The sequence below is a fragment of the Anser anser genome (assembly GCF_964211835.1).
Source record: "Anser anser genome assembly, chromosome: 10".
Classification (NCBI taxonomy): Eukaryota; Metazoa; Chordata; class Aves; order Anseriformes; family Anatidae; genus Anser; species Anser anser.
Window position 1 is genome coordinate 1,922,169 of NC_139730.1, and position 14,478 is coordinate 1,936,646.

The following is a 14,478-nucleotide window of genomic DNA, read 5'->3' on the forward strand; positions in this document are numbered from 1 at the left end:
AGCATCACGGCATCCGACTGACAGAGCGGGTCTACGAGAGGGTTGACCTTGCAAGGTGAGAACCAAGAATTTTGATTTCTCAGTTTAGTGGCACTGGAAGGACACTGAGGGACTTCCTCCCTTGCATGAGTTTTACGATAGTGTTTGTGCAACGACTTCAGTGGAATGCTCCCAATTTACACAGGGGTAAGTTATAGGGAGAGTTATAGAAGTGCTAAAATAACAGGTGTAGGAAATAATGGTAAAGGGCCTGCTTTCACCTCCCCTTTCAACCTCAACCATGACCTAATGCCCCTTAATTGTGATTTTCTTAATAAATTTTGCTTGTCTCAAAGTGTCTTCCCTCAGCAAAGAAACTACAACACTTTTCAAACTCACCTTTGAAAACAGAAGGAGCAGCATGGAGGAGGGGGATAGTTTGAGTAACCACGGGGCGATGTCTGAAGAGGAAGGAGGAAAACAAGCTATCTGGGATTCAGCCACCGTGTGCTTCCAAGAGCTTGGGACAGGTCTAGTAAATAATACTTAACTTTTACTCACCTACTGTTCAGCTGAAACTGCTTTTAAAAAGGATTCATGGATCACATGAAAAAGCTTTGATGAATACACAGAGGGCTATACAAGGTGCCAAATTTTATTTATCATAAATCTAACTGTTTGGGTAGAAAGACTGATCAATCCTTTAAAAATAGTTGCAAGAGAAACAGTATTTGAATCCCAAATATTACAGAACTGTATTCATCCATTAGAGTGTGGGAGTAAATCTGATTAGAAACTTCCAACTCATTTTTCATTACACTAGCTGACAAAAATGCTAAACAATCTTTAAACAAGGAAAATGATATCCTTTTTTTCAGCTGTACTAGAAACCATAAGTTTTGTTTTGGGGAAATAAATGGAAACATTTTTTCCTTACAGTAGTATAATTTAAGCCCTTCACTATTCCCTTTCCTGGATCATTTCTAGAAACTTGACATAAGTCTGAAAATGTTCTTGAAATGAAGACTGCTGAGAAATTCAGTTATGAGTCTATCTGCATTTATTAGAATTCTATTTGCACAAGAAGAAAAATTAGACTCGGGCTTGATGTAAATGCTGAAGTCAAGGAAATGTGAGTAGAGAGTTTGGGGCTGTGTTCTTGGCTTACAAGACAGAAGACAGAAACCACTAACGGCATATAGTCAAACAGCGTCTCTGGGTGCTTATCTGCTGTCCCAGCTTTTATAATTCAGACACATTCTTATGATTACCCAGACTCAGGCCTTAAAAAAAACCAAAAACCAAAAACCTGCTGATATCAGCTGTCATTCTGTATATTTACTCCTCCTAGACTGAAGGAAGTGTTACTTGTTTAAATTGCCTGGCTTCCCAGAAGTCTACCCAGACAGTCTTCTTAATTGCAACATTCCGAAAGGATAAAGAAAAGAAAGCAAAATTTTTCAGTATCATGGTTAAGGGTATTTAGCAGTTCTTTTTCAAAACAAAAAATGACAAGATAGGGCAGAACAAAAGCATAATTGGAAAACGGCACAACGAACAAACTATAAAACGTTGCTAGCTGGAAGTGTCCCAGTAATGGGCCCAAAATTTCACAAGTATTTAAAAAAAATGTAGATGTGTCAATGAATTTAGGATAAACAAGCAAGAGTAACTTCTTCAAACAGCCTCTTCAAATCCCTCCCTTGGATGACGTCTTTTTTGCATGCCTTATTTGAACAGGTTTCCTAATTTTCTAAGAAAACATTTGCATTCAAATTCTCTTTACTGCTTGCTTTTTTCCTCATTAAGGAAGAAGTTCCACTTGAATACTGCAGCCTCCTACGCGCACATACACAAATTCCTGTATTTACAGCAGAATGCCGTATGAAGCATGTTACAGCATCACAGCCTGGGCTCCAGGTGAAGTGCTAAATGAAGTGCATTTTCCCTATAGCTTTAGAATTTACTTATGAGGTTGAAATAATTTCAGAACTTATAAATTCCACTGGATGTTACATATCCATTGCAGTAACAGGGACATACTGATTAATTTTTTAGGTGAGCCTGTTTTGATTATACCAAGATTTTTTTTAACATATTTTTGAAAGCATCTGTTGTGCAACAATTCTGCTGACTTTTGATTTCACACGCCTAATTAATAATTGCGTTTTCCTATATAAATGCACTCCTTCACATTTTTACCCAGTTTAAAACACTGGAATGTAAAAATTATTTTTAAATGATCCTGCTTTAGAATAGGATCCAGTCACATGATTTAACCTAACATATTCACATGAGACTTAAGACAGAGGTGTAATTAAAAACAGTTGTTCATCAAATGTATATTTATGTTAAACATAGTCAGCAGAATCATGAAATTAAAGGCTATCTGGGTTCCAAAAACGAGAGCCTAAAACTTATTTACAGTCTTCATTAATTCAAGCCTTAACCATTTCACTTTATGAAATCCTAAAACTCTCAGGTCAATTAATTTGCTCTGTAAGTACAAAATATAAATCAAATTACAAGCATTTTGACAGGATTTCATGTTTTAAGAGATTATTGGTGCATTTTAGAAATTCCCAAGAAATGATATTCTGTAATTTCTAAACACCTACACTTTGCCATTGCTTAGCAGAAAACAGCTTTTAAGCTCCCCAATTCATAAATGTAATTAAATAATTACATTAGTGCTAATTAACATGAAACTGCAGATTATTTAAGCGCAAAAAACACTATTCAACTTCTTAATTATTCTTGTTCACACAGCATTTCCTTTTGCTCAGGCGCCCTAGGTGCAAATAAAGCATCCCATCTGCTCGTAATTAGAACTAAATAATTTCAGAGAATGTAGCTTATCATTTTGACTGCACATTTGATTAAAAACAGTGTACAAGCAATATCCTGGCTTATTGCTGTAACAGCAACAACACACACAGGCCCATGTTTTCCTATCATTAAAGAAGACTGAAAACATTATCTGTTATTTCAGGGGGAAAAATACAACTTTTTAGTTCATTTCATACAGATGAAAGCAAATTACAGCAAATCACCTCTCCACTGAATAGCGGCCCCCACATAATGACTTTATTTGCTTAATCCCCAAATTAAACGCCGTTTCGAGCGAAGGCCCTGTGTTATTACTCTCATCATGTCGAGAACATTTTCCTGCCGAGACCAATTTGAATAAAACAAGGGGCCTTCCTTGAACTCAATCAAGGAGTCATAATGTGGTGGGTAATAGAGGTTGCTGATAGATTTGCAGGCAAAAGTGTTATACCTAATGATGGGATATGGATAATAGTCCTCCTGGAGGTCCTGATGCGATTCCAGTTGGCTGCCAGATGCTAAAAATCAAGAAGAGCATTGATCAGTGACAGGAAGCTGTAGTGGATTCATCTAGTCAAACTTCAGCTGTTTTTCCACTGTACAGTTAAGCCAGGCATAAATTATATTAATTGATTTAATTACATACTTAAAACATCTTCCCCAATTAATTTAATTAGGTGGCTACATGAAGCTACTGGCAGGGGAAGATTAGAGGCTGCTCACTTAATTAACAGAATATGAATGAAAAAAAAGAAAGCAAACATAAATGAAATTGTGAGCACTAATTAAGAGGCTGTCTGCAAACTTAAATACTTTCTGACAAAGTAGTGACAGGAACGTAGACAAGAGAGGGATTTTTTTCCAGCAAATTAAGTGCCACAAGGTATATATAGGGAACTAAGGTAATGCAGTTAAAACATTGATTTTCTGACAGAACTACTGAAGTCAAAGTGAAGGGACATTTTCAATAGAAACACTGCAACAGATTTTGCAGCCACAAAGGCTGAATCGCTGATGAAGGATGAAATATGATACTCGGACAAGTGTATGGTTAAAGGGGAAAAAAATGGAAACAGCTTATTGCAATCACTGAAGCAAGAGATGTTTAGAAAAGAAATGCTGCCGTAACAGCTGGTAGCACTGCACACCTTGGCCCTGATGTAAAAATTCTCCAGGTGTCTCTGACGTGATTCCTTCAGGGTCTTTTTCACACGTGCCATGTGATTATGCAAGAGCCAAGAAATGGCAATCACACCTGATGCCCACTGCTGCTGCCTGAAACGGACGTAGGCTTTTCTGGCCTGGTAACATCTCCATGTTGCTTGGATCTTTATAGCAGCCATTTCAGTACCCCCTTGGCCTTTGTATCTTTGGCCAGGACGATTTAAGATCTTTTCCACGGTTGATCGATTCTTTATCACTGACAGTATGTCACCTTTGGTGGGATTCTCATTAAGCACAAAGTCTGATGCCACTTCCACCAACTTTTTACAGCTTATTGTAGCCAACGGTACAGCATAGCCCTTGAGAAGCTTCTCCAAGTGTTCCAAAAAGAAGACGATGCTCCCCCAGGATAAACAATAATGTTGCTTGAATGCCAGAAAGCCTGGAGCTTGCTGGTCTATAGTGCCGTGGCAAACATCAACATCGCAGTCAAAGCATGGATCCTGTAAGGACTGACATGGAGACCTTTATGGGGGCCATGGAAAGAGAATAGCCACAGACTAAGAATAACTGCTATTGACTGTAAATGACTGGTCAAGACACACTACTATATTACCAGTTACCATTTCACTGTGGGAATTTATGCATTTGAAATACACTCCTTATATTGATTTATACATCGTAACCACAACGTTTATCTCATATTTACCATAAAAACCATTGCCACGCAAAAACCTCAGAGGTCATGCAAGATTATGAGCATTTTCATTGAAATTCATTAATTGCAAAAAGCAACCACTGATTTATCAAACATAAAAATGAAGCTCCACAGCACTTCACATCAAACAGTAATTGCAACAGCAGTCTTTACTCAGATTGCCTCCACTTATCTCAGGAGAATGGATAACATCCTGGCCTATAAATTCAGCCAAGGTAAAATTTGAAACAGAAACGTTCCTGCATCTTAACAGAACTTCCTATTTTCTGGCAACTTTAGCTAGCAACGCATTAGCTCGGATTGTCAATCTAAATGCACTATTTTTAAAGAATTAATTTTATTTATAAGTTTAATAACTCATTGACTTCCATTTCTTGAGTTCCCTTGCAAATAAAGATCTCAATAGCACACAAGTCAAAAAGTCTGGGAAGATCAAACAACACTCCAGACAGTGTCCTATGGAACATGATACTTAGGCTTAATTTTTTTTTTTTTTTTAAAATATCCCTTTTGCATGGGGATCAAGAATAATCAGCAAGCATTAAGCGGTCAAGGTCAAATTCCCCTATAGTTTTCTATAAATATAAAGGGAAACACTACATTTGCTTAACTGCAATGAGGGAGATTTAGATGAGACATTAAAAAACTCTTTTATAACAGTAAAGATAGTCAGTTAAGCATTGGAACAGATGGCCTAGGGAGACTGTGGAGCCGCTATCACCAAAAGTTTTCAGAACAGGTTAGAAAAACATCTGTCCACATTATTACAAGTATAGGTAATTCTGCCTGAAGGTCTAGGTAACCTCATAAGATCCTTTCTAGATGGATTTTCTAAATTTCAGTGAAAAGGCAGGTACACTTGAAAAAGTAGAAAATGGCAATATAGGAAGTATATCTGACTTACTTCAACATTTGCTATTTACTGGCTTTGGTTCAAACCCTCCTGTACCAATTCAGTAATTCACAGTCAGTTCCTAAAACAACTCTGCTGAAGACAGTATTAACAACATGGATAAAACTTTCATTATCCTCACCGTCTAAATACCTGTGTCTGAGAGGGAGTCTGCAATTCAGACTCCAGCTGTTGAGCTGGATATGTCCACGCTGGCTTTGATTTTCTTGCTGAAACCATGGAGCTGCTGGATAGAGGTCGTGCAGTATTACCTTGGCTAGAGGAATCTGGGCCATCAATTGCTTCCTTTGAGTTTGGAAAGGTGGAAGTGTCTGTATTCTCACGGTCCACCCTAGTACTAATTTCTCCTGTACCAAACAAATAAATAAATAAATACTCACAAGTTTCATTGCTAAACGAGCACAACAACAGCATCACAGTGATATTCCACCATATGCTAGTAGGTACTGGCATGCTCCAGTTTGCTCTCATGTCCAAGCACGTTACAATTTTCAGGACACATCCAAAACCCATGTAGAAATGTCACTGGTTGGCCTTAAGCCTAACCAAGCTGTAACAGGTTACTATTACGAAGACTGAAATTATGTTAAGGAAAAACGTATCACAGCTTTAATTTATAATGTTCTAAAGTTCATACCAAGCCAGCTAGTAGTAACATACAGCATAATAACATCAAAATATTAGCACTTATACTCCATGTTACTCCATATATATTTTTAGTTTTCCAACTACTACGTTTCATTAGAAAAACTTTGAAATTTATAGGGATTGCTACTACGCCCACACCTCATTTTGCTCACACTCCTTTTCACATTGATGGTATGTTTGTCAGATGCCACAAGCAGCTGTAGCAACAACAGTTTTGAGCATTCTTTGTAGTAGATCAGAACCCTGTTACCCTGAGTACGTTCATTTATGAAGAGCCATTCATCTCATCACACTGGCAAAACAGAGGCTTGATCAGATGTTATGTCATGTTTACAATCACTTTCAGTATCATTGGCTTTACTATAACTCTGATGGTCAGATATTAGATTCAGGCACTTAGAATCTGAAACATGCAGGTAGGAACCTATAAGAATTTTCAGAAATGAGCAGTTACCAAATCCTCACAGGGATTAAGAAATATTAATTTCTAATTGATATTTAATTAATTAATTTAATATTAAAATTAATATTTTTTTTTTTAGGCCTAAGTATCATTCCCGTTCAATTGAAAGACACAGGATGCTCATGTGCATCTTTATGCACTAAGTATTTTTAAGAATTTGACTGAGTACTTGTTAGACAGCTTCTTCCTTGAGAGACAAAACAAGGGACTGAAAGTGAAGTTGGAGATGCAACTCATGGTTGTTATCAATCATTTGTACTCACCTACAGTTGACTTCTTGTGCTGCCTGTGAAATTCATGGAGAGGAGCTGCTTTGGATACAACAGGAGGTGTCTGGAGAGTTATCTTTGCTGCCGGAGGGATAAGCCTTCGTTCAGTTAGGCTCAGAATACCTATGAGAATATGACATTAATGAACAATTCATATACATTCCAGTAATGAAAGAAAAAAAATAGTAACAATAATGAAAGAATTAAACAAAAGGTAGACCCAAGTTCTTTCAATTCCAAATCCAAACTAGAAAAGCAGCAGGTATTTTTTTTTAATGAGGACACACAAGGAAGATAATCTTTGTAATTACGTAAACAATGTAATTATGACTATGGATCGATTGCTAAAATAGCCCAAGTGCAGGACTAATTAAAATTGAATGATTAATAACCAGAGATTAATCATGACTCTTTATCTTGATCATTTTATTTGGTCACACAAGAATCCTCCATCATACACAATTCTTCTTTCAAGTAGCAACTAAACTCTGTGATTTACAATATAATTTAATCAGGAAGGATGATGCTGAAAATAGCATACTGTCTCCTAAGGTTAGCTACCACATGAAGTAAGTAGTCTGAAGTTGATCTCTACCCTTTGCAATGTTTGAGAGGACAATTCTTAAAAGTTTTGAGGTGACGGAAAATTTGATTACCAGATACCTGCTACAAAGAGCAAACAACACTGATTATGTAGCATACATCTGGTGCCTGGCAACAGTACCCAGACAGGCTTCTGTGACTCACCTTTCTTTATATCTTCATCTAACATGGGTAAGGAAGAATCCATGTGGTGAGAGGCAGGCAAAACCCAAAGGTTGCTAGCTGTGTGACTTTTCACTGTCTTCTGACTACACATCTAGGAAGAGACAGAACCTTCTTTTAACACACAGAAATCCTGGATTTGCAAAAGACACTTGCCTACTCAGGTAACAATAAATCTAATTTCCGCTATGAATAAGATTTAATAATGTAACAGAACAAGCATTTACCACTTATGAACATGCTACAGTATTTTCTACTGTTGTTACTTTATTAATTTAAAATAAAGTTAATTAAATCCAATTGATGTCTTGTGATTTCTGCTATGCAAAGATCAGTGTACTAGTTCCTAAAGAGATCACAAGAAGTTTGCTCAATTTTAATGAGTACATTGTAAACACAGTGCTTCTTGATAGAACAGTCTTTGCATATATAAAATGCATACACAGACAAGGCACCAGAAAGAAAAGGAAGTTTCTTAAAATATGGAAATAAATTTTTACAGGGAAGAATACTAAAGGAATTAAAGTATGTGAAACTATTCAGAAATCAGGGATCAAAAAGTATCTCAGACTTCTGAAGTTTTCTTTAACTACAGCAGGGAACAACACAGCTTGATAATGTGATGTGGAAGCATGTGCCACACTAGCTGTGCTAATGTGGGGATTAAAGCTCCCTTACTTCCCCAATTAACCTGTGCTTGCCAGAAGAAAATGGAACCTGCTGGCTCTAAGTGCCAAGAATTCAAGCAGTGACACATATCACTTTGGGATAGTGATATCATGTCTCCTATTGTTATGATCACTAGAACACAAACAGAGCATTGTGCAGGGAAAAGAACATATTGCTACCTTACACTTTCATATTTAAAATACAAAAACTCTACGTTATCATCACACTTTTTTCTTTCTCCAGTATGATAAGTATCTTCAGTTTCTTTCTGCCTAGGAATATACATACTATTTCATGTAGAATGTGAATTGTACTCAACTCCTAAAGAAACAGAGAGCCAGATCTTCAGCGGATTTAAAGCATCACAGCACATGCAACTTCACGGCAAGTAACATCACTGAGATCTCTCACTTGAAGATAGTGAACCACTACCAGCAGAAGATGATACTATTTTCTCTTACCTGGCTGATGCTAGGAACATAAGACAAAGATAAACATAGAGAGACATGAATGATTCACCTTAAACTCAAGTGTTTTGATGAAGCAAAAGGAAAATTTAAACTGTCTATCAAACCTTACTCTGTCAAAGGAGGTTTGGAAATCTAAATAAAGTTTTATTAGTTTTAGCAGCTAAATTACCCAAGGAGTAGGTATGCTCTCATATATGATGCTCAGAACTTCCTTTGCAAGTGCAGCTGTACAGGTTCTCCAGTAACTCCCATGCTGTGTCCCAACAACACAAGAAGCAAGTGACTAAAATTGAATGAAGAGGGTAAAAAAGTGCCAGCACATGGGTGCAAATTATTATTAATCTGAGGAACAAGAAATGTATTGGAAGCACATATTAGATCTTTTAGCAACCAGGAAAGCCAACAGGTAGATTGGACAAGGTAAAAGATCTGGCGATAATGGGGCAAAGAACATTGAGACAGGCTGGACAAAGAGCTTGGCACATAGGTTAGGATTAAAGGGTTTGGATGGGGACAGAGAATCAAGCACCTAAAATTAGGATATGCTTGATAAGGAACAGAGAGATTAGTGCAAGATAAAATGTAAAAAGGAGGAACTGGGACACACTGAGACGGGGAAGCAGACAGGTTTGTACACAACAAGACGCCTCTCCGTCACAATTTGGAGTGGACCTCAACTTCCCGGTCTCATCTTTAGCTGTTAAATAACTGTGAGGCCCAATAAAAAATGTCCCATGCTTTTGTGGGTAATGATCTGCTATGAGTTACTCTATTAGTCTAATGATTAGAAAATCTTATATTGTATAAAAAGGTTTGAAACCTACTGACGAGCTATATGGAAGACAACCTAATAACATGTGCTGGACATTTTTTTGAATTTACTTTTTTTAAAAAAATCGCTTCATTATGAAGGATAAACTACCTTAAAATAGCATTAAGTACATAAGATCTGAAAGCTACAAAATATTGATAGATCTGCAAAATGAAAATAATACTACTTACTGCTTTCATAGAACACATCAGGACTACATGGTTTAAAATACTAGCTTTTAATGACTGATTATCATGCTTATGTATATCTTTTAGTGCACTAGGATCCAGGATGTGATTGGCATCTTTTGAGGACTAGTGTGTCGCAATTAGTAAATAACATCAGCTATCAACTTTACAGAAAGGGATAGGAAATTCTAAAGAGCTGATTGTAAGTCTAATAGGGAAATGAGATAGATCAAAATAAACTATTATAATTTTTCCTTCCAATTTGTATAACAACATTGTCCACAAGAGACATTAGGGAGATAGGAAATATGTAGGCTTTCTCATAATAGAGAATCTTTCAGAGAAATCATAGGCACTCATTTCAGTTACGGCCATTATGAAGCATTACGCTTTAAGGGATCTAGCTGTATGAACCTTCATGTCCTCATGTTCCAAGAAAATAGCAATAAGCATATAACCAAGATTAACTTTATACCAGCCGGCGTATAAGTGGCTTGATACTGAGAAAAGGAAATAATAAACCACACTTTTCTACTCACTCTCGGCTCAAGCAGTTTGCGGAGGAAACAAGAAAAATATATAAAATGAAAAAAATTTAATTAAACAGTGACTACTTTTTTCAGACTATTGTTATCGTATCAGTAAAGCAGCACTGATTTTACCATTGGTCAGTTTTATCCTAGTTTAAAACCCAGGAGTTTTTTTTATGATAAACAGCACTACGAAACGCATGTATTTGTTTGTGTTCATACAGATGTAATAAGCTACATAGAGAAGCAATTCGGGTGGAGTGTATGAGTTCAAAAGCAACCTAGAGGTTTTTATTTTTAACCGGAGGTAGATATTTAATTCTTCTTTTCCATATCTTTTAATTCTATAAACTCCATAGTAGGTGTCAACTTCAAAAAAGGACACATGCAACTGAAATGCAATTTCAGCTCTGCTTTACATTGCACAGTGCCACTATGATCCATGAAATTACATGATACAGGCAACACAGTGGAACTATGGAGCTCACCCAAAACCGTTAGCTAAGAAAATCCCACACAAGCTTTACACCTTTCTTTTATGTTCTTTCAGCATCCTATTTGCTGCATTATTTTCCCTCTTGAAGGCTTCAGTGAGATATCAAAGTAAAATTTGGCAAAACACTTTCAGCCATCAGTTATTTTCATTAAAATGAAGACAACTCAAAATAAAAATAGCTTAAAATACTAGTAAGGACTGCAAGAAAAATGTTTACTTTTAGTATCAACATATACATTTACTATTTACTATTTTGCTATTATTCAGTGACAACTCAACAAAGATCTTTATAAGATTTTATCTTTTTAAAGGGTTTTCAATGAATTTATGTTTACTTAGGTCAGCACAGCTTAAAACCTTTACTCACACTTAAAAGCTTTCATGGCATAAGCACAAAAACTAGTGGATTTAACACCACCTATTCCAGAACTGGCAGCTCCTAGAACTAGCGCTTTTACGTTTTCAGTGTAGACAGCCCCAAACCAGCATGGAACAAAAGATCACACCTTCTCTAACCCTAACCTGTAGGCACCTCACCTGCTTTCTGTCTGGCAGAACCAAACTCTGAAGAGCTGCAATGTACCCTAACTGCTACGAGGTGAATGGAGTCACAGACATCTTCCTGCATGAATAACGCCTTCTAGTGAAGTTTGTTATGAAGATTATGATTCAGCAAGTATATTTGTCTGAAGTCAGCACAAAGCCTGCTCGTTCATCATGGGTACTTTTAAAGTATAGTTTTACAGGGCTGGAAGGGAGCACTTATCTGTAGTGCAGAGTAAGGCTTACTCTGTATAATATGCTTGGAGTGTGCTGAAAAACTATTTTTTCATTTCAAGCACTTCTGAGTGTAATTAACCTGGGACACGAGAAAAACAATTCTATTACCCTTTCTAAAGTGTTTTTCTCCTGTGGATAAACCTCTCCCACTTGATTTTTTTCTTTTTGCTTCATTTTAAATAGGGCACTTGTTTTAACACCGTAGGGATTTTCTGATTAGTTCCCTATTTGTTTTCTTTTTACCTAGACAGCAATATCTAACTAGAACAAGTGCTTTTAAAAATACATTTATATATATATATTTTTTTTTTCCCTAGAAAAGAATATAGGCTGGTATTAAATACAGAGAAAAGATGATTAACATCATGTGTCAGAACTATGGTTTATCAACCCAGAAGATTAGATACATCAGATTTTCTTATCAGAAAACCACATAGCTTGATAGCAATGGTGGAAAAGGTATATAGCAGCAATCTATCATTTCATAACTATCTGCTGCAAATTGCCATTTACCTTCATATTTTTGATTAGGAAGATCTTGCTGAAATTTGATGTTTGTAATCCCCACAAAGAGAAGGATGAAGCATAGTCAAATAAAATCAATAGAACTAAGGTCAGTTTTCCATATGCTCAGAAAACAGGCAGGTAAGAGTTTATAGAAGGCAGCTCTAATGGAAACTGGAAGTCTGTCGAACTGCATGTTCCTCAGACAAAAAGTACTTGAGAAACATGATCAAACTATCCCAAAGATGAAGCAGGATAAGAAGGACAGCAAGTTACCAAACTTGATAAATCATGGTCTTCATTGATCTCAAAAGAAGTAAAAAAACATGCAGAGAAAAGAAAACGATCATAAAGTGAACAGGTAAGACACAATGAGATGCAAGTAACAAACTTCTGGGTAATAAAAAATGCCATCATCGAGTACATTCATAATTATCATTAAAACAGGAACTAATTATGAGTAGAATCAACTTGCTTTATCCTAGTGCAAAAGGGAAGAGGTCTCAGGCTACCTTAAGGAACAAAACAGATAATGTTTAGAGTTTTTCAGATCGGTGGATCCTGATGAAATGCATTCTAGGATACGTGAAGAGCTGTCTGAAACAATCTCAGAACTGCTGGTAGGACTCTTGTAGAATGGAAACTCTACTAGAAGACTGGAAAAGTTCACAGTGCCTGTTTTTAGAAAGGTGAAGGATATGTTGAGGGATTCTAGCCCTAATGGTTTAACTACAATTCTTGGGGAGAAAAAACAAACAAACAAAAAAGAACAAAAACCAACAACTCTTAAGCAACCAAACTAATTGCAAATATCTGGAAAGTAGCAAATAAATATGTAACTTGAAGCCATCAAGATCAAAATTTTCAGACCCACCTATTTATTTTTTCTACAACAGCTTAGTGAGAATTATGAATAGGGTAGAAAACTTAAGTACTACCTTACCAAGACTTTTGAAGCTTCCTGATCATGACACTATATAAACACATGAAGAAAGTATGGCTTAGACATCCTTGCTATAAGAGAGAGGCAAAGCTGCTTTGGTAACTAATTCAGAAAGAAGTTCTATGTCAGAATGGAAGGCTATTGAGAGGCTTCAATGAGTCTGCCCAACGACTGGTTACAAATCATCAGGTCCTGCTGCTCACGCAGAAGGAGGAGGTCTTCAAGTTTCCAGCAATGGAAGAAAATCAGTTCAGACTGCAAAAAACTCAAGTGAAATTAAGACAGAGGTGCTAAGCGACTTTCACTTTGTCCTCAAGCACTGAATCATAGAATTAATAGAAATATTGGTTAGAAGGGATCTTGGTAGGACATCAAGTCCAGTCTTGAGTCTACTAACCACACAAGATCAGGTCAGCGTTGTTTTTTTTCTAGATGAGATTACTGTAGGATTTAATTGCATTCTGTAGTTTTACAGCCTTGCAGTCTAAACTGATGTGTTTGCTTTGGTGTTGATCTATACAGTAAGCAGCAAAGCAAGGAAGCAATATAAAAGAATAGCTTCACTGACATTTCCATTATCTATCAGTTTCTGTTCTGAAAAGGAATCCCATTCTGATAATTAAGCCAAGTAATCTTAGCAATAAATAGTAAATAAATAAAGTGTTTGATGCTGGTTTCAAATGACCTAATTTTGGTCCTCCGAGACTAAGAACCAGCATATGGAATTCAGCGCAGAAATACCCAATGGTAAGTAAAGGACAAATTCTCATCAGTGTGAGTGGAACTATTTTAAAGTCAGATGAGTCAAAATTTGTAACAGTCTCTACAAACTTTAAAATAAGAACCATTTTTAAGACTGGTTGTCTTTTTATTCAAGGAGATTTCCAAGTAGGAAAATTACGTAGAAAATGCAAGTTTGTCTTTCTCATTCCAGTTTACATAGTCCAGCATTTTATCTACCTAATGATTAATACAGTTTCCCTGAGATGTAATACCGAGATAATAATAAATATTTCTGTCACATTTTGGTTATCTAAATAGAACAAACTCCAATTTCAATGGAAAGCCCAACATATAACCTTCAATATGCAGCAGCTAGGCATCTTTAACAACAGGTCTTATGCATTATTCTTACCTACTTTAAGCTCTTAAACTAACCAGAGATGGCTCTGAATCGTCAATTTTCCATGTAATTGGAAAAATCAAGCTTTGCTCCTTCGTAACCTACTGCTAGCTCTCCCAGAAATTTACTTCCATCAAAACTCTGCCATAGCAGGTGCACGAGAGAATAGATGGAGAACTTTGGTGAATCCCACATCTGTTTTTTGAAAAAGGGAAC

The 14,478-nt window shown here is 36.4% G+C and overlaps 1 protein-coding gene across 6 annotated transcripts in view; it reads right to left on the reverse strand.

Moving 5' to 3' along the window:
- The window catches only part of IQCH (IQ motif containing H), an 85,296-nt gene that overhangs the window by 45,636 nt on the left and 25,182 nt on the right, over positions 1–14,478 (reverse strand). For 3 of the 6 annotated variants that reach the window (XM_083851222.1, XM_083851220.1, XM_083851217.1), the window contains 5 exons: positions 7,731–7,842; positions 6,978–7,106; positions 5,725–5,950; positions 3,957–4,497; positions 3,260–3,326 (listed from right to left, as the gene is read on the reverse strand). In XM_083851222.1, the coding sequence (XP_083707348.1) occupies positions 3,260–3,326; positions 3,957–4,497; positions 5,725–5,950; positions 6,978–7,106; positions 7,731–7,842 (1,075 nt within the window). The remainder of the gene's footprint in view (positions 1–3,259; positions 3,327–3,956; positions 4,498–5,724; positions 5,951–6,977; positions 7,107–7,730; positions 7,843–14,478) is intronic. The other 3 variants (XM_083851221.1, XM_083851218.1, XM_083851219.1) reach the window with 2 other exon arrangements.